The sequence below is a fragment of the Schistocerca serialis genome, chromosome 8 (assembly GCF_023864345.2).
Source record: "Schistocerca serialis cubense isolate TAMUIC-IGC-003099 chromosome 8, iqSchSeri2.2, whole genome shotgun sequence".
NCBI classification, from domain to species: domain Eukaryota; kingdom Metazoa; phylum Arthropoda; class Insecta; order Orthoptera; family Acrididae; genus Schistocerca; species Schistocerca serialis.
The window spans coordinates 551,040,037-551,061,417 of NC_064645.1; the positions used below are offsets into that span (position 1 = coordinate 551,040,037).

The 21,381-nt window shown below is 39.6% G+C and overlaps 1 protein-coding gene across 1 annotated transcript in view; it reads right to left on the reverse strand.

The window, feature by feature from the left end:
- LOC126416668 (phosphatidylinositol-3-phosphatase SAC1-like) overlaps positions 1-21,381 on the reverse strand; it is a 70,463-nt gene that overhangs the window by 40,936 nt on the left and 8,146 nt on the right. Inside the window, exons 3-7 of the mRNA XM_050084468.1 lie at positions 16,527-16,732; positions 16,194-16,325; positions 12,413-12,524; positions 9,931-10,118; positions 3,729-3,884 (exon numbers count right to left, since the gene is read on the reverse strand). Coding sequence (XP_049940425.1) covers positions 3,729-3,884; positions 9,931-10,118; positions 12,413-12,524; positions 16,194-16,325; positions 16,527-16,732 — 794 coding nt within the window. The remainder of the gene's footprint in view (positions 1-3,728; positions 3,885-9,930; positions 10,119-12,412; positions 12,525-16,193; positions 16,326-16,526; positions 16,733-21,381) is intronic.

The window sequence follows — 21,381 nt, forward strand, 5'->3', positions numbered from 1 at the left end:
GTGGTGATACTGCACGCATTGTGTTGCCACGTCCTCGACCTCCTCCATGCTGGCCATTGGGAAACCGTCTTCTCCAAACAGCTGGCCCACTGACACCTTTATTGGTGTGGATTGGATAAAGACATTGCCTCCCTCGTGTCAGCCTGCACCACGTGCCAGACACATCAGGCAGCATCCCCGTGCCAGTATTTTTCATAGCCAGATGCAGCTGCTCCATGGGAACGTCTCCACTTCATGGATCCCAATGGTTCATCCTGATTGAGTCCGGGTCGGGATACCCTTACGTCTTCTGCATGATGAACACCACTTCTGCTGAAACTATCAAAATTCTCTGGTATCTCTTTGCTGTCGAGGGACTCCCCAAAACAATCGTTACAGATTATGGTCCCCAGTTTATTTTGACCATGTTTATGCAACTTTGTGCTGCCAATGGGATTTCCCTCATCCACACAGTCCCAGTTTCACCCTGCGTAAAACGGCCAGGCAGACCATTTTGTGCAGACATTCAAGACTCAACTCAAACTACTGAGCCATCACCCGCTGGAGGAGGTCATGCTGCTTTTTTGGTTACATACTACACCGCCATGTATGCTGGTAAGAGTCCAGTGGAGATACTTCACAGTGGAGCATTCTGCTCTCCCTTATCTATCCTTGTTCCTGAGACTTATTACCCTCCCGCCAGCACTCTGGTGCCCTCCTCCTGCATATCTTTTCACATCCACAGATGCGCTGGGCACTTGCCATCATCACCAATCTCTGCAGCCAGGTGATGGCATCTCTCCAGTGGGTCAATGGCTCCACCACTCGCCGCACCTCAACCAGCTCTGCCCCCCTATGGTGAAGCAAGACACCCCTGGGGAGCTGCCAGTGCCTGTCAATGGCCGCCCTGTGATGGAAACTCTGATTCCGCCTCTATCTCAGCCACTGCCTCTGTCACCAGCTGCCCTTGCTGTGTCACCGCCTACAGTCCCTGATGGTCATGAACCTATGGACATAGACCATGACGTCCACGAACCAATGGACATCGACCACAACGCCCCCTCTTCTATGGACATTTGTGGTGCTGTGCCCTCTTTTTCCAGGGGGAGAAACGTCGTAGCGGCTCCTTACTAGTTAGGCGGCCCGCACTACAGACAAGCATGGTGGGCTGCTGACCTCCCTTCAAGAGCTCATATCAAAACATTGCCAGTGAATGTAAACATCAACAAACTTTCTGCATAAACACAGCATTACTTTGTGAAAAGCCATGTGATAGAGATCCACCAATTGGAAATAATGTGATTAGTGTAGGACTCCACAGAACTGGTGTTATAAGCATGCCTGCTAAGTCAGACCAGCAGTGTGTACCTACAGCTAGGACAGCTCCGGCTGATACCTATGCAGGCTCTGGCCCAGTGGACACTCACTGTAGTCTCTCTGTAGAAATTTGTATCTTGCTGGGCGTAATGCCACTTTGGAATTGTGTAGCATTCTACTTTGGTTGCTATTATTTCTTTTCATTGTCTTGTAACATTTATCTTGGCTTTGGCCACCACAAGAATTATTGTGTTTCTTGTTGTTCTTGAGTTTGGCAATTAGTGCACGCCAAGATGGCATTTTAGTTGAATGAAGTGTGTTCAAACTTGATCATTAGTTCTTTGCTGCTGACCACAGGACACAACAAGAATGACATGCTGTATCCTGTCTGGGACAAACTCTCTAATCCAATTTCACAGTTAGTGTGATATTCTGTACACTCGTATTTTGTTTGTTAGGCGGCAATGTGGAATTTTATCAAATACCTTTTATAAGTCAAGGAATACTGCATGTGTCTGGCCTCCTGTGTCTCATATACAGAGCGAGCTGGGTTTCATACGATGATCATTTCCTGAACCCATGTTGATTCCTACTGAGGAGATATTTGGTCTCCAGAAATGTCATAATACGCAAGCATAAAACATGTTCCAAAAGTCTGCAACCGTCCGACCTCAGAGATACAGGCCTACAGTTTTATGTATCTGTTCTACAACCATTCTAGAAAATGGAAATGATCTGTGCTTTTCTCCAATTATCAGGAACACTTCGCTCGTCCAAAGACCTATGGAACACTGTTGCTAGAAGAGGGAAACTTCTTTCACATACTCTATGTAGAATCACACTGACTGCTTTCACAGGTGGTTCTGCATCTAATAGGGTAGGATATGTTAGTGACAGAACAGATATAGTATGTGCTACATGAGTGGATAGAACAGGACTTGAACCCATCTTTTCCACAAGGGTATGTCCCCACACACTCTGTGATATGTGTCACACTCCCGTGGAAGACTCAGGTGCAAGCCCTACCCCATACACACTATTCCAGTCCTGTTACTTGCATATCTTGTCCCACCCATCCTACTGGAGGCAAGGTCACCTGTGAAAGCAGTCTTTGCACACTTTTCGTTCCCACAATCTTTCTGGCCTCAGTTTTCTCTAGTCTCTACCCCACACTAACATCCACCCCTGTCCCCGTGGTTCCTACATCACCCACAGTATACTCACTCTCCTCTCCACAGTCTCAAGATGATGACAATATCTGGGAGTGAGAAGCAACTACAGCAAACTGTTCCTTTATGCTTCAATAACTACAATTTTTAACAATAAACTGATTTGAGGATGTTAAATAAGGTCTATGGATTGAATGTATTTCAACATACTGGTCAGTGCCACCAGCAGCTGCTACAGTCTTTTTAAAATCATTTTGAGCAGCAGAGGAAACAGAATGCTACAATGTGATTAAAAAGTTTTGGTAGAATGCTTGTGGATGAACACTTTTGTTTGTAAAATGATGAATTTGATGAAGGAAATACTTTCATTTCAACCAGTAATGGCATTTCACAGCAATTTTGTAATATCATGCATTAATTTTGTGTGTGTTCTGTTTTATGTCCTTTTTGGGAGTGAGTAACAATTATAAATGGATGGTGGGAGTTGGTGCGGTAGTAAGGATTAGGTGGATCAAAATGGACTTACGTATGTAAAAAAATACCAGATTCTGAGTGCACTGTAATTAGAAATGTAATTCTACATTAAGCTTGTTATTTTATTCTTGTGGCTTGTACTAGTAATACAGGGAGGGTTACACTAGAGTGGAATAATATCACTTTATTTATTGACTAAACACATTAAGAAGAGTATTCAAGGCTTGAAGAAAAGTGAGTAATGAAAGGGGATCTCCAGTTATATTGTTAATAGAATGAAGTTACTATCTTTAAGATGATCAGATTTTATAATATTCAATGCTGGAAGACTCAGGTGGAATATGCAATAAGAGTTTGCAGGATGACTGCTTTATCTATTGATAGGATCACATAAAACTTTCAGAGAGCAATGTTGCGACTGTAGCCTAATAAACAATTTTAATCCCCCAGACTATTACAGACAGAAAGGTTCTAATTAGCATTTAAGTATCGACATCTCAGCAGTTTCTGATTCTTGTGTTATTATTCTCTGAAGACTTTTCGCATATTACAAATTAAAATATGCACAGAGAACTGCAAGTATAACACAAATGTTTTTTTTTTTTTTTTTTTTTTTTTTTTTTTTTTTGGTGTGCTGAAAAAATATGTGGTTAAAATAGTAACCTACACATGCTGTACATTAAATTACTTCATATCATACACAAAAGTTATAGTGGTTGAATACCCTTGACTAACTACAGCACTCAGTGATAAATTACTCTTAACTGAGTGAAGCACAAGAATACTAACCAGATTGACAAGGACAATACGACCATAATTGAACACCTGAGTCTCGATATGGCGCGCAAAGGCTTCTGCATGGTTCTCAGTGGGCACAAGTCGAGGCCTTGGTTTATATTTTAAGTTTGGTAACTGAGTCCAGAAGAGGGGAATGCTCCCCCTTATCTGCAAAAACGTAACAACATTGTCTCTCAGTACAGATTTTTGGAAAACTGATGGTATATCACCACGTAACACTCCAGATTAGTTCAGCGTTAATAATAATAATAATAATAATAATAACAATAGTAATAATAGTGTTTAAATACTTGTGGATTAAAGGAGACCACTCACTGAAAAGCAGAAACATCGAGTTGTCGACAGGCACGCACGTTTGTATGTGTCTAGCAACAAATCAACATTTCTGCAATGAGTTATTTCCTTCAATTGAAAAGTACTTACACTACTTTTAATCCAAAAGTATTTCCTAAAGCAAAAAATAATGCTTGTGACACACTGTGCTATATTTAGCATAAACCCATTACATCCAATTTAAAAAAATGTTTAAGGTGGAGTCGGCACAGTTCTTTCAAATTTCTACAGTTAAAGATAGATCTGATATTTATCATGGGAAAGAACACAGCCAAAGGCAAAACAACACATTGAGTCACCTAAATGTTTATTTTCTGTATGGTGTCCCTTGTGTTACACAATTACAGCCCCATTCTCAAGAACAAAAAAAATTGTTGAGTTATCACACTTAGGAAATGCATCATTCTGACCGTAGTGGGAGTAGCGAGGGCATACAAACTTTTGAAAACATTGGACTTCATATGGAAATACTGACGAGAGGACGTGCTGCGGTCAGTTGCTCAATCCACCATCACATCTATGGTTAGTTTGTAGGTTTTAGAATACCAATCAGCAAATGTGCTTATAACTACTGTACAATTTTCTCAACTGTATGTTTCTAGAAAGCAAATCAAAAGAAACTACCTTTCACACCTGCATCAATTTATCGTTTGCATAATGGGATCGAACTATGTAGCTAAAAGTATGATTTGCTTTACAGCTCATGTGTAAACAATGGAGTCCAGAAGACAAACATTACAATAAAGAAACTGTGTTCAGAATATGATGAATGCGAAGTACTAGACACAAGTAAGGTGCATTGAAACATGTACAGCAAACATGGAAGGCACTTGATATATGAAGGGAAACTATTTGAGTGTGATCACATCAGTGAAATAATTGAAGATCAACTTTCAAGGAATAAAACAGCTTCCTATATGTCCTGCTGACAACAGTGACAAAAGTAACATGAGCAAGGCAGAAGAAACAGTTATTTCAATTCCCTCAGATACTTCTTTAAGTGAAAGTATGCAGCTTCAATAATAATAATAATAATAATAATAATAATAAAAAGACAGTTTTTCACCAAGTAAAGCAAATGACATTTCTTTTCTCCAAGAGGATGTGCAAGGAAAAAGATGCTAATATATTATGTTTTAGTGAATATCATACAAGAGATGTTGAAATGTTGCAGTTGAGTGGTTACTGTATAGCAACATGTTAATCCAGATCTACATTGGAAAAAGGTGGTGGTGTAATTAAGGTAAAAAATAACATATCTTACAGAGCAATAGATTTAAAGTGTCACTGTATAGAACAAGATATTGAAATATTTGGAGTAGAAATGGGGCCTACTACACATGACCTGCCAGTTGCGTTAGCACTTTACAGAGCCTCTACAGGGAACATGAATGTGTTCCTGTAGCAGCTTGTCTCTCTTAAACCAGCTGTGTTCAAAGTTCAAGACTTCAATAACTGAAGGCAATTTTAATAATTTTCTAAATGAGAGCAACAGTAAAGAAGATTTATAACACCTAGTAGAGTCTTTTAACCTGATGACAGTAGGAGATTTTCCAACTAGGATTACCAATAACCAAACTCTGATTGACAATATATTTGTAGATGAGTCAGGACTTAACAATACCAATACATGTCCTATTGTTAATGACCTTTCTGACCATGATGGTCAACTGCTTACAGTCACCAACATCAATCTGTGCAACATGTCTGACCATTCTTGGAAATCTTTTACGATCCCTTACAAATTTCAAATGCAGCCTCCAGGAGATAGACTGGAGTCCAGTTTTCAGTAAAACAGATGAGAATAAAAGTATAATACATTTTTAAATGAATTTATGTCTCACTTTGAAGCTAGCTTTCCTAGAAAAAAATAATTAGAAACAACCATGTAGCCACTGACATGAACATGTGGCTCACTGCAGGAATAAAAACAACCTGCAGATCAAAAAGGATGCGTTATAGTTCTCTCAAAACTAGTAATGACCCAAAAGAAACAGCAACACTACAGACTCTACTGCAGCAGTCTAAAGAGGGTTATAAATAAATCTAAGAGTACATGCATAAAAACTGAAATTGTGACATCAGAAAACAAAATAAAAACAATTTGAAATGCGACAGAGACATAAACTGGCAGAAAAACAGGGAACAGGATACAGACAGACATTAAACAAGGTGACAATATTATAAAGAAACCTGAAATAGTTGCAGAAATATTGAAAAAAACATTTTCTGTCAATAGCAGACAAGGCAGGCTGCAAAGGATCTATGGATGGAGCAATGGCTCTTTTACAGAAAGCTATCTGCAACAGAACCCCACAGATATCCTTACCTCTGCTTAAATTAAATGATACTGAAAGTATAATCAAGTCATTATAAAATAAAATGTCTGTTGGTGTGGACAATATTTCTAATAAAATATTGAAATATTGTTAAAAATATAGAAGTTCAATCTTATGCAACATATTCAATGGATAATGCATCATTGCAAAAAGGAATTGTCCCTGGGAGACTAAAACTGGCTGTAGTGATACCGCTCTTTAAAAAAGGTGACAAAAACAGTGTCACTATCATCCAATTTCCCTTTTAACTATCTTTTCAAAAATTCTCGAAAAACTTGTGCACAGATTCATCATCAACCATCTCAACTCCCACAATATCCTCAACTATAGTCAATATGGGTTTTGTGCTGGTTTTTGAAATGTACAAACTATATTTTCCTTTAACAATAACAAATAAATGTCTCTAGTACGTATCCTTTGTAATCTCTCGAAAGCCTTCAATTGTGTAAACCACAAAATTCTTTTTAAAAAGGCAGAATATTATGGTCAACGTGATAGCGTTAGTTTGTGTGGATTGTGGATTCAGTCCTACCTAAAGGACCAAAATCAGATGGTAATGCTGAATGGCACTTCCAGAGAACCTTCCTCATTGGGGTGGGGTACCTTAGGTTGTGGTGAGCCAGAAGCCCTGATTTTAGGTTCGCTACTATTTCTTTTTTTCATTTATGTTCTCCCTATTTGCTCCAATACAATGAGTAATTTTACTCTTTTTGCATATGATATATCAATTCTCGTCGATGAACTGTCTGACAACAGTCTTGAACAAACTACAAACAAAGTTTTCTCTGAAGTTTTAAATTGGTTTTCTGCAAATAGTCTCTCACTCAACGCAGGTAAAATCCATTATATGTTGTTCCACACGTCACAAAGATATCTTTAAGAAATTAACACACAGTGTAGAGATCAACACAACAAGTTGAGGATACAAAATTTCTGGGTGAATACATAGACAGCAAATGTAACTGATGTACCCACATCCTTCATCTTTATAAAAGACTTAGCTCAGAAATATATATGCTGCGAATTATTGCTTCTTTGGCTTAATTGGATACTGTTAAGGCTTCCTACTTTGCTTACTTTCATTCAACAATGTCTTATACTATATTCTGGGGGAACCAGCCTCTGCAAAAAATTTTCACTGCTCAAAAAAAGTCATCAGAATAATGAGTGGTGTCCATTGTGGACATAGGAACTTGTTTCGAAAGATGGGGATCCTTACCCCCCCCCCCCCCCTCCCCCCTTCCTCACAGCATATTTTTTTCTTGTTGAACTTTGTAAAAACTTCTCTCTAAATAAAAACAGTGAGTATCATGACTACAACACAAGAACCAAAAATAGTCTACACACTGAATTCAAAAATCTAAATCTGGAGCAAAAAGGAGCGTATTACTCCAGCATTAACCTAATTAATGCACTCCCACCGTATATCAAATGTCTGCATAAACAGTTAACAAAATTCAACCAACTCCTGAAAGAGAGAGAAATCTTGTTATATGGCCAGTGAATTGATGAAAGAAAATTAATAACCACCACTAAATTCACAATTGTTTTAAAAATACTTTTAATCTCACTATTATAGATTCATAATAATTTGGTTTTCTGTATTCAAGTATGTATTCATTATACTATTTAGCTTACTTCTGCTTCCTCTGTATATTACAGATCTTTCTAAGTGTAACTCAATATTCTGTTAATTGGATATAGGTTCTTTAGTTGATATTTTATCTACATTGTATCTTTTACTGTATTTATGTAAATTAGCCTGTATCCGATCCTGCATCAGTGCACCACAACATTTTATTAACTGGATATATGATCCTCATTTGACACCTTATTTACATTGTAACCTTTATAGTACTAGGCGTGTTTTTTACGTAAGGTCCGTTTTGTTGTAAACACTAGTAGTTCGCGTGCATATTGCAACGAGCACATGCGTCATGTACCGGCATGCCTCGGGAACAACTGTGCTCAGTTTCAGCTCTGTAGCTAACCTGTACAGTTCTGTTCTGTGCTTTCAAAATGTTTAAGACTATCAACTCGCCTGCCACGTGTGAGATTCGCTCAGTGATACAGTTTTTGTCAGCAAGGAACCTGTCTACTGCAGAAATTCATAGACAGATTTGCAAACTGTATGGTGATACTGTTATGAGTGAAAGCAAAGTGCGTAAATGGGTACGAGAATTCAAAGATGGCCATGACAACGTCCATGATGAGGACCACTCCGGTCGCCCTTCTTTGATTACAGACGATTTGGTGGCTTCAGTTGAAGCGAGAGTTCGTGACAACAGGCGCTTTACAATAACAGGTCACTCAAAGGAATTTCCTGACGTGTCAAGATCAGTGCTTTACAACATTGTTTCTGAACACCTAAAGTTTAGGAAAAGTGCTCCTGTTGGGTCCCGAAACTCCTAACAGAGGACCACAAAAACCAAAGATTTGAGTGTGTGATGAAGTTCTTGACTTGTTATCACGAAGAAAGTGACAGCTTCTTGAGTCAGGTCATAACTGGAGACAAAACATGGATTTCGCATATCACACCCGAACTGAAGCAACAGAGCATGAAATGGAGACACGCACGCGCATGCATGCGCACGCGCACACACACACACACACACACACACACACACACACACACACACACACACACACACACACACACACTAGCCTGTAAAGGTGAAGTCCAAACAGACTCTGTCCCAGTACAAAATCATGGTGTCGGTGTTTTGGGATAGGCATGGTGTTTTGTTGGTTGACTTCACACAACAAAGAACCACTATCAATGCAGAAGCATACTGCCAAACACTGAGAAAGCTAAGCAGAGTGATTCAAAACAAAAGATGCGGAGTGCTGACAAAGGAAATTGTCCTTCTCCATGACAATGCAAGACCTCACACTGCAGGTCAGACCCGCGATTTATTGGACAGTTTTGGCTGGGAAGTTTGAGACCACCCACCCTGCAGTCCAGAGCGCAAGCGCCGAGCGATTACCATCTGTTCCTCCACCTCAAACAACACCTCAGTGGCAACCGTTACAATGACGACGCGAAAACAGCAGTGAACTCTTGGTTATCGGAGCAGGTGGCAAGTTTTTATGAAGAGGGTATTTTAAAATTGGTTCAGAGGTATGATACGTGTTTCAACAAACTTGGCAGCTATGTAGAAAAATAGGGTGAAGTATGTACTTTCTGAAAATAAATTTACTTTTTTGAAGTAACCTTTCGTTGTGTACTTATGTTCAAAATGGACCTTACTTAAAAAACACGCCTCGTACTTATGTAAGTTATATCTGAAATATGTACATTTGACACATTTCATATCCTTGCAATTTACTTGGTGCCTTGGTCTGTGGAACATGAAATAAATAAATAAATAAATATAAATAAACTTATGTGTAAATGCAAAATACTCACGCATGTTCATCTTTCGGTAATATGCGTACATACATTAGCATCTAAATAACTTGACACCACATATCACAGTCAGTACATTCATACACTATAAAAGATAAATACTTTCACATACCTGTACAAAGGAACTACGGTCACCTCCATATTCAATTATCTGCTCTGTCTCAACAAAATTTGCAACACTGCCCTGGAAATCAACTCCACGTGTGAAGAGCCGTGTCCCCGCACGATAGCAACTGCGGCGAGACACTAAGGTCCACAGAAATGGTTTGCCATTCAGAGAACAATGGTTGACGGAAATAACTGACAAAAGGTAAAGGAAGTACAACTTTGAAGGCTACAATTTTACTTTACAGTTATTTTTCTTGGATCAGCTGTTTCAATTTGTGTTAAATACAGTTCAGAATGCTAATGAGGAAGTGCAGACATCACTTTCTAAGATGATCCTGCTCCACTATAATAAAACAGGATACAACCCAACAAACATGAAAATTCCTCCTAACTTGCCAATGAGTCATCTGAAGACACATTAAAAATATTACCCTGGTTACATAAGTTACAGAAAAATCACAAACCAGTGAGTACTTTGGAAAATATAAAGCAGTTGACAAATTGAGTACATTGTTACTACAGTAGAGATCCACAAAAACAACCATATGCAAATAAGTGCCATAGGAATCCGCTTATTCAATCAATGCATAACAGAGAACTCAGTATCAAAAAACAAAACAGCGATACGTGTCACGTGTATGAGAGAAGCTAGCTGGGTGAGAAAAACTTGGTGAATGCTGTCAGTGTAGAGCCAATGGTAAGTTGGAGGCAGACAAATAGTGAGAAACAGGTAGCCAGAAGGCTAAACATTCATTCTTATGAAGATAAAAGTTTGGCTTCTAGAGAGGTCAACCGAGATCACTGGCTGGCCCCCGCTCCTGCCCCCACATACATTCTTCTTTCTATAGGAAAATACGTGAAAATGACAGTGTTAATAATTATGTCCAGTACATACTATTAATAAATGAAAGGCACAGATGTGTGATTTTTTTAGAGCAGAACCACTATTTGCGTGCTCTTCATTTATGAGTACAAAGTTGTTCTATCAGTGACAGAATAATCAATTAAGATGACAAAATTGGACCACTAATGGTTCATTAAATGGATGAATATCTCCATCAGCAAAAATGTAGCACCAGGAGTGACCAGACAGATTTTCTTTCTTTTTAATACAGGCTTCAGACGTCTTTGCCATTGTTACTCCAAAGACAACATTTTTTTCCAATTCCTATTTTTCAACTATGATAATTTTGTCAATGAATACCAAAGTATTCATCATTTTCCTCTGAAAGATAAATGATAAGAAAGTCATTGATGATGAGCCTTTTATATTTTCATTACACTTCATGAATCATATACTATAGAAACTATCAAAAGAAGTCTCCAACACGTGACACTGAATCATCAAAAGACATACAAGTTATGCAAGTAGTAATATGTATTATATTATAAACCAAGACACTTAAATTTATTTGAGATTTAAATAATGGAAGAGGTCAAAGGTAACAGCTCACCGTATAGCTGGATCATTATGTGGTTGACAGCACCTAAATAAGACTGACTATGATGCACACCATCCAACTGTGTTATACTGACACTACAGCCAGACTTGGGATGGGGGTTCTATCCAGTGGAATGGACAAAGGTCGAAAGGTAGCGGGAAATGAGAGGAGAAGGTTGAAGGAAGATAGCTGATGGCTGGGAGAGAAAAGCAGCAAGAATATGGGGTAAGAATATGGCACTAGTAGGTTTGCTCTGGGCAGGAAGAGAGAGAGAGAGAGGAGGGGGTGGTGGTGGTGGTGGTAGTAGTAGTAGAGAGGGATTTAGAACAAAGAATGTGTGTGTGTGTGTGTGTGTGTGTGTGTGTGTGTGTGTGTGAGAGAGAGAGAGAGAGAGAGAGAGAGAGAGAGAGAGAGATATGGGGACAGGGGTAGAGGTGGGTGTGGGACAGGTGCTAGCAGAGATTAGGCCAGCAGGCTTGTGAGATGGAAACAAGTGTTGTAAGGATGATTCTCATCAATGCCATTCAGTGAAGCTGGTATGATAGGGGGATAAAGTCAAATGGCACAGGTTGTGAAGCAGCCACAGAAATATGTTTTGCCACTGGGGTGGCCAACTATACTCTTAGCCAGATCTTTCATTCAGGTGGACAACTGTTTGTTGGTCATGCTCATGAAAGGATGTGCAGAAATTACAGCAAAGTTGTTATGAAAACTGCCTCTGATGAGGTAGGATAGGCCTGTGACAGGACTGAAATCTGATGTGCTATGTCAGGGCAAAGGACATGACTTGCATCTGGGAACTCTGTAGAGATCTCACCTACATGGTAATGGTTGAGATTTGGTATGGCATAAGGATGGATCAGAATATTTTGTAGTCTGGGTGTGTAATGCAAGTACCTCTTTGGGAGGCATGTGAAGAATTGTAGGTAGGAATTTCCTCATTTCCTGAGACTAAATGCATCTGCACTAAAATTGCAGGTTTTGAACTGCATAGGTATAATTACGCAAGGTGCTGTGGATCAAATAACTTCTGTCAAAGGATACAGCCATGAACTATTGGCAAGCAAAAGCGATGTAGTTCTTGACGTGTTGCCATTTCTCGTAAAAGGTTGCTGTTCCAGACAAACCTAGGATCAGCACGCTCATGAAGTGGCATCTGCAACATAATTAACAACATAATTAACAAAGCCCTAGAGCTCTGCTACATCCATGTACTAATTTATATTTACGTGACAGACCCTATTTTTAGGGCTATATTTTAATTTTGACAAATGGATCTATGCAGACATTTGTAAAAACGGCGATGATACATCAGTCCATACCAATGTAAAATTGCCACCTTCTGAAGAAGACAAATTTAAATTTGTTGAAACCTAGGTAAAGAATTCTTTATCCATTGCAACTGGTCGGCTGTTTATAATTTTATTACGTGGAACCGTTGCTGTTGTGCAGCTATGTTTAAAATTTCTATTATGGATGCTGAGGAAGTAAGCACATGAACTTGTTTACCAAAGTGAGCATTTTTTTTAACATCAGCCCAAGTGTTGTTTGAAGTGCTGAGACTATACCTCCCATTCTCCCCCCCCTCCCCCCCCCCCCCCACACACACACATACATACATACATTCTCTTCTACAAAGTAGCTGAAAAAGTGTGAGTAGCAGATGAAGTGGGAAGTAGGAGATTTATGTGAGACATTGCGACTATTAATGAGAGAAAAACATGGATGATTGTGATGATGATGATGATGTTTGGTTTGTGGGGTGTTCAACTATGCGGTTATCGGCGCCCATACAAATTCCCAATATTTACTCAGTCCAATCTCACCACTTCCATGAATGACGATGAAATGATGAGGACAACACAAACACCTAGTCCCCAGGTGGAGAAGATCCCAAACCCAGTCAGGAATCGAACCCAGAACCCCGTGATCCAGAGGTAGCAATGCTAGGCACTAGACCACGAGATGCACAGAGCTGGCTTGGTGAAGTAAAGGGTTGATGTAACAATAAGATTATCAATGATGAGGAAAACTGAAAAAGCTGTATGTAGCAGAGGATAGGAGCTGCGCAGAACACAGTTTAATGTCTTGTCTATGTTGCCAAAGTTGGAAATGGTATACAAGCTTGTAATGGAGATTACTGGAAAAGGAAATCACTCATGGCATTGTTTAAGGAATTATACATGCATGCATCTGAACTGGTTACTGAAACACATCACGTTAACAATAATACTATGATTCAGGTACATTTCTGAACTTTATGTCTTCACTTTGCTGATAATAATGACTTTCATGGGCATGCAGTTATGTGGTTTTTCAGAGGATGGATACTTACCAGCAGAAGATCACATTAACTAATGCTCATATATATTCAAAATGTGACCCCCACTTCAAAATACCACACTACAATACAAACACAGTGTGAAAATTGAAAAAGAATATATTACAATGTTGTGTGTTTAAAATGACAAAATGGGTGGGAATTAACTCCACACTGAAAATTGTTTATAGCTTTATTAATACCTCACCAGTTTTCATGGAACAAAAATTTTTTTTTGCTTAAAATGACAGAATTTATTACATAACTGCCCATCTATGTCACTGCAGCTATCAGTGGCAGAAAGCATGACAACATCTAACACTGTGGAAATGGGCTCAGTTGGCACTTCAGTATCAACAAAGGCAGTCCATAGTACAAGTATACAAATGGCAGTGAAGTGTTAAAGGACCTCAGGCCTTGTTAGATGCAACGCCTGTAAAGAATTGACAATGGAAGCTAATGGATACAGCCTCTGTATCAGATTTGAGGAGGTGCAGTCACCCTTAACACCCAGGATGGAGGAAAACTTACAAATGCTTCAGGAAATGTACACTCAACTCCTCAGAAATCACAAATACAGGCATTACATAACCACAGTTTAACCTGACATCCAGTTTCAACTGTTTTGAAGAATGAGTTCAATTTGTGTCCATGGAAACCATACCACTTCCAGAAAGTATTGCAAGAAGACTGTGTTCATTGGCTGGAATATAGGGAGATGGTGCTTGCTTCGCATGGAGACTTGTCCAATATATTCGATAACATCCTGTCGTCAAGTAAAGCTGTTGGGGGTTTGTCAAATAGCACATCTGTTAGTACTGGCCAACAGAGGATCCAGAAATGGTTGTTAGAAAAAGGCAAAAATCGCCCAAACATCACAGTGTGGCATGTTATGATATCCACAGAAGTTATGGATTGATATTTCATTCTGGACAATAAACATTGCATGGTACCTGCTTGAAGTCCATGTTCATAGTATTGTATCCAATGGCCCAATTAAAATTACCTAATCTGTATGCAAGATGGGACACCATCTCACTTTGCAAAGCCTATCCACATGTGGCTCCATACTCATTTTCCTGGATGCTGGTTAGGATATAGGGGCTGCCTTGAAGAGCCAGCAAGGGGTCCTGACCTAAAATACTGTGTCGTCTTCGCTTCTGGAGGTGGATGAAGAAGTTTATCGCATAACACCAAACGCTCTTAATGAACTGGAGGAGTGAATTCATTAAGTTCTGGGAGACATTCATCTGTATTTTCTGCAAAAGTCGGTTGCAGACATCACTTGCAGAAACTGATTGGTAATGGTAATGTTTGAGTGGAATTTTAGCAATGCACAACAACTTGTATGGAACAAAATGATTTTGTTTCATGAAAATTGGTTTCTTATTTATGAAGTTATAAACAAATGTAAATAGGAGGTTAATTCCCACACCACCTTTAAATAAGACATCATACCATGTGATGTAATTACACAGATAAAAAAATCTACTCACCAAGCAGTGGCAGTAGAACACATAGACAGGGATATTTAAATCTGCAAGCTTTCAGAGCCAGTGGCTCCTCCTCCTGGCAGAAGGGTTGAAAGAGAAGAAAGAGGGGTGAAGCAAAAGGGCTGGTGAGGTTTAGGAAATAGACTTCGGAAATGTCACCCAGAATCCCAGGTCAAGGGAGACTACTAGATGGGATGAGAAAAAATATCATATGGATAGACAATGAGAGAAACACTATTAAGATCCCCAAGTATACAAAGCACAATCCTGCAGAAATTTAAACCAGTTCTCACATATCCACCTAGGTCTAAAGCTAAACAAACAACAAACTCACAGTTGGCACAATAACAAATAGGAGCAACCAAGATATACATAATTTTGTAAAATGAATCATATCAAGCTCGAATTAATGTTGAAATGAAAGTCTAGGAAAAAGTACCCAAAATTATATATGGAAACTCAGTATATTTGCAGCAGTTTCACTTTTATTAACACAACTTTTCTTGATACTTTTAAGGGAAGTGACAGATGTTTCTCTCATTTACAAATCTGAAGGGAAGAATACAAAAATATGCAAGAAAATACGTAATATAATACTTAAAGAATACATAATGGATAATTTTTCAATTTCACTGAGAACTAGGGTCAGTTGACAGCAAAGTCAGGAACTCTAGCAGAATTTACAGGGGATAAAGTAGTCTGAATGAGTATACTGTACTAGCTCAATCTGCATGAAACTGTACAGTGTGTGGTGAAGGGTATACAGTGTAGCATGTCATTACCCTTCCCTGCCCCAACCATGGCAGGAAGACTGTCAATACTACAATATGTTGATTACATAAAATGTACGTTGTAGGAAGTAAATCCTATCTTAACTAGAAAAAAAAAGTTTCACATTATTAATCTTAATTACTGAATTACATAAATGTGGTACTGAAGTAGATGGTGAAACCTGATGTTTCAGTTCATTTTGCCATTTTTAAAGATATGTACGCATATTATTAAAACTTACCTGAAGAAATTCTGGTGTTGTGTTGTGTAACCTTTGGAGTGTGTGTGTAAGGTCGTATGAGTATGAGAAGTACAGATGTGGTGTTTTGAGAACATGATCCACCATCGAGACATATTGCTGATTCTCTGCTGTCTGAAACAATTTGCCACATCACTAAACACTCCAGTAGAAAACACCAACATACAAGCCAAATAAAAGACTAAACATGGTGAAATCTGGAAAAAAGCAACCAAATACTGTAACTTATTAATCATTTTTTCTAGTGTTATTAAAGAAAAAATATTCAACTCTATTTAAAGAGTTTTATAATAAGTGTGAATTTTGTCTGTTTACCTGTTTTTCAGTCAAATGCAGAAGAGTGCGTGAAAATGGAATGACTTCACATTCATCAATACGCCATATGTCTTGGTTATTGATAGTACCAACTTTCCATTTCCGTGTCACTACAATCAGGTAAGGACCTGCTATTAGACGGATTATACCAACGATACCACAAATTGGTTTGCTACTAGATGATTGCGGGATCTGAACATGTTTTCCTGGAAAAAATACAGATTTGTTTGATTTGGATTGTCCTATTGCAAAGGAAATAATCTTAAATAATAATAATTCATCATAAAATTACACCTACTATATATATACTGAAGCACCAAAAGAAACTGGTATAGGAATGCATATTCAAATACAGAGATAAGTACATGGGCAGAATACAGCACTGTGATCAGCAATGTCTATATAAGATGACAAGTGTCTGGTGCAGTTGTTAGATTGGTTACTGCTGGTACAATGGCAGGTTAGCAAGATTTAAATGAGCTTTAATGTGGTGTTATAGTCCATGCATGAGTGATGGGACACAGCATCTTCGAGGTAGTGATGAGGTGAGGATTTTCCCAAACAATCCTTTCACGAGTGTATCAGTGACTATCAGGAATCCGGCAAAACATCAAATTTCCGACGTCAATACGGCCAGAAAAAGATCATGCAAGAATGGGACAAAGCTAAAGTGAATTGTTCAACATGACAAGTGCAACCCTTCTGCAAATTGCTGCAGATTTCAATGTTAGGCCATCAACAAGTGTCAGTGTGCGAACCACTCAATGAAACATCATCGATATGGGCTTTCGGAGCCAAATGCCCACTTCATGACTGCACTACATGAAGCTTTACACTTCACCTGAGCCCATAAACACCAGCATTGGACTGTTGATGGCTGGAAACATGTTGCCTGGTCAGATGATTCTCCTATCAAATTGTATTGAGCGGATGGACATGTGCAGGTATGGAGTCAACCTCATGAATCCATGGACCCTGCGTGTCAGCAGAGGACTATTCCAGCTGGTGAAGGCTCTGTGATGGTGTGGGGCATGTGCAGTTGGAGTGACATGGGACCCCCTGATAAGTCTAGATATGACTGTCAGTGACACATACATAAGCATCCTGTCTGATCGCCTGGATCCATTCATGTCCATTGAGCATTTAGATGGACTTGAGCAATTCCAGCAAGACAGTGCAACACCCCACATATCTAGAATTGATACAGAGTGGCTCCAGGAACAGTCTTCTGAGTTTAAACACTTCCGTTGGCCACCAAAGTGCCCAGGCATGAACATTATTGAACATATCTGGGATGCCTTACAAGGTGATGTTCAGAAGAGATCTCCACCCCCTCATACCCTTACAGATTTATGGACAGCCCTGCAGGTTTCATAATGCCAATTCCCTCCAGCACTACTTCAGACATTAGCTGAGTCCATGCCACATTGTATTGCGGCACTTCTGCGCACTCGTGGGGGTCCTACATGATATTAGGTAGGTGTACCAGTCTCTTTGGCCCTTCAGAGTGTGTGTGTGTGTGTGTGTGTGTGTGTGTGTGTGTGTGTTGTTGTTGTTGTTGTTGTTGTTATTGGTGGTGGTGGTGGTATTACATGAACTACAAGTCACACATAAGAACCATAAGATTAAGAATCAATCAATCTCTCTCTCTCTCTCTCTCTCTCTCTCTCTCTCTCTCTCTCTCTCTCTCACACACACACACACACACACACACACACACAAGCTTCTAGCGCGATGATGATGATGATGATAATAATAAGAATAAAAGGTTTAGTCACGTTTCCAGTGCAGCAAATCAATAGTGTCTTCCAACAGATAGTACACACGAATGAAGAGACAGGATATAAATAACAGCCTAGAGGCTTTTGCAGAGGTTGTTGTCTGAAGACCAAATGGAAGGATCAGCACAACATGCGGTCTGAATTTTACAGCAGATGGAAAGGCCTCATCCTTGAAGAAGACCAAGATTTTTAGTCTATAATTGGCCTCTTAGATTAACTTTGTCACTACTTACGGATCAGCTCACTTCTGTATCTATACCTTAGAACTTGTACTCAATTTTCACATTCAAGGTAAAATTTTAATCTCCTCTTTGGCATAATCATAAATTCTAAATTAAATGGTAGACTTATTTGAATGTACTAAGAGACACCATTACTAAACTTGGTTATCTCATTATGAAACACAGATTTAGAGCAAAAAACTACAGAACTGAAATGCAAGTAGCAAAGAATAGAACTAATAATACCGGGTGGTTACAATTAAAGCGCAGCTACTCACAGAGGTACAATGTGGGCTGTAATTACTGTATGGCAGGAAACTGGGCAGATTTTCTAATGCAATAATGAGGAAATGATTTACGCAGGAATAAAAATTAGTTATAGTTTTAGCCACCAGGTGCAAATCTGGCAGTGTGAATGCAAGGAAGGCGTACAGAAATGTTTCCACATGTAATAGATTAGGAATGCGACGTGGGCAGAAAAGCTCAAACAAGTGAGAAAGGCATAATTTTGCGTTTATTCTTAACCACCACATTCACAATTGGTTCAGCATGAGTGCCAGAGACGTCGACAAGATGCTGCATCCATAAAATGACATAATCAACAGTTTCCTGAGCAACTGTGGTGGAATCTGAGCAATGTGTTCGTGTATACTGGCCTTCAGATCAGTTAGAGACTGAACATGTTCCTGGTAAACGGGTTCTTTCAGATATTCTCAGAGCCAAAAGTCGCATGCATTTGGATCAGGTAATCATGCAGACCATGTAACTAGAAAAATTCTGGAGATAAAACACTCGTGGAAGATTACATTACCCCATGAAAGGGCAACAAAAGGTGTTGCCGCCGTCCCCCCCCCCCCCCCCCCCCCTTCATGAAAACAGCAGTTTCCACACAGCTAACCTGGTCCAACATAGAATCACATGCTGTACAACATAGGAATTACACGCTATACAAGGAGGGTCCTGATAATGTGCAGATGCCAAAGACGAACAGACAAAAAATGAAGGTGCTTGTGAATTCATATTGCACAGTCACACACAGTGAGTATAATCGCTCCTTGAGCACAACATGCAATTTAACAGTACCCCAAATTTGGCAGTTTTGTGTATTCACTGCACCCTGGAGTGTGAAATGTGCCTCGTCACTCCAAAGAATATTGCCCTGCCACATGTTATCAACTTTGAATCATGCCAAAAACCAAAGAGCAAATTCAGAAAGTTGATGTGCATCATGAAGTTTCATGTGCTGCACCATTTTTCAGGAATATTGTAATATGGTCGAAAGGTGGACAGGAAAGAAGATTAAGGTCATCAGGTCTGATAACAGGAGAGAATACATTGTTGCAAAAGAAGCTGAGTAGCACCATGGTGTAGTGGTTATGATACTAAACTGCTGCATGGTGGGTCGTGAGTTCAAAACTCTCCTGGACTGTACAATTTTAATTTCTATATTCTGTTTGAGTACATTCTAGAAGTAGCCACAAATCTCAAGAATCATTGTACTGGAATGTTCTGTAGCTGCATATATACTGTATGTGTTCTGGCCGGAGGCAGTTGGCTCCGAATTCTTGTATGTGGAAGTGCTGAATAAACCTTCGTTAAGTGAAGTTAGTGTTCGTTACTCATCTAACTACACCTTCTTCTACGTTACATTATTCTGGTGGAGGCGCTGGGTATTGGAACTTGTGATAGCACACATTATCGATGACACAGTTACTCCCATCAGGCCACGATAGAGCTGCCATGTACGTGGCAAGAAACCAGAGTTCGAGCCATATTCAACAGATCACAATCTATTGGAGACAGAAGAAGAAGAAGAAGAAGAAGAAGAAGAAGAGGACATTATGATGACAGGAACTGTGTGTCACCACATAAGATATCCTTCCAGGTTCTCTGGTGATGATGGCCAAGATCCACACACGTGGCTGAAGGTATATGAGCGTATAGCCAAATTTAACAAATGGGATGACACCATGTGTTTGGCTAACGTATTTTTCTACTTGGAGGGCACTGCCAAGCGATGGTATGAGAACAATGAGGAGAAGTTCACAAGCTGGGAAGTATTCCAGGCGGAACTGCACAAGTATTTTGGTGACACACGATGACAGAAGTGCAAGGCTAAAGATAAATTAAAGCGCAGGGCACAGCGTCCAGGAGAAACAACAGCATCCTACATTCAAGACGTCTTGGAGCTGTGTAAAATAGTGGATCCTAGAATGAAGGAGGAAGATAAGGTTGCACATCTGATGAAGGGTGTTGCTGAGGACATGTATCAAGCCCTACTCCCGAAGGAGGTTTCGACAGCAGACGACTTCATAAAATGGTGCCAGTATATTGAAACAATGAATCAAAAAAGAATTACACGCAAGAAGTTTGAACGGCTTCCAAACGTTGTTTTGATGTCTGTGGTGTAGGAAGCAACTGATTTCACAAGTGTTCTTCATCAGATAGTGAGAGAGGAAGTTCAGAAGGCACTTTGCACAGTGAGCAAAAAACCGAGATGCTTCAAGAGGTCATAAGGGAGGGAATGGCCAATCTCTCGTCCTTAATTTCCCTTTAAAATGGTGAAAAAGTCGAGACCCAGGCGGAGTTACATTCCTACAATACAGCAAAGAGGAACCTATTTGGGCACCAAGGAAGACTGACGTCTGGAGGACCCAGGATAATCAACCAGTATGTTTCCACTGTGGACGACTGGGACATGTGGTACGCTATTGTCAAGAAAGGCGGCGGATTTTTAATGACGCCCATGCCAGAAGACAGCAGACCGATCTTAGCCGACGCCAACTCCGGGACGATGAAGATGAACAAGATGATGCGGGTGCAGGACGACGTAGGTCACCATCGCCGCAAGCT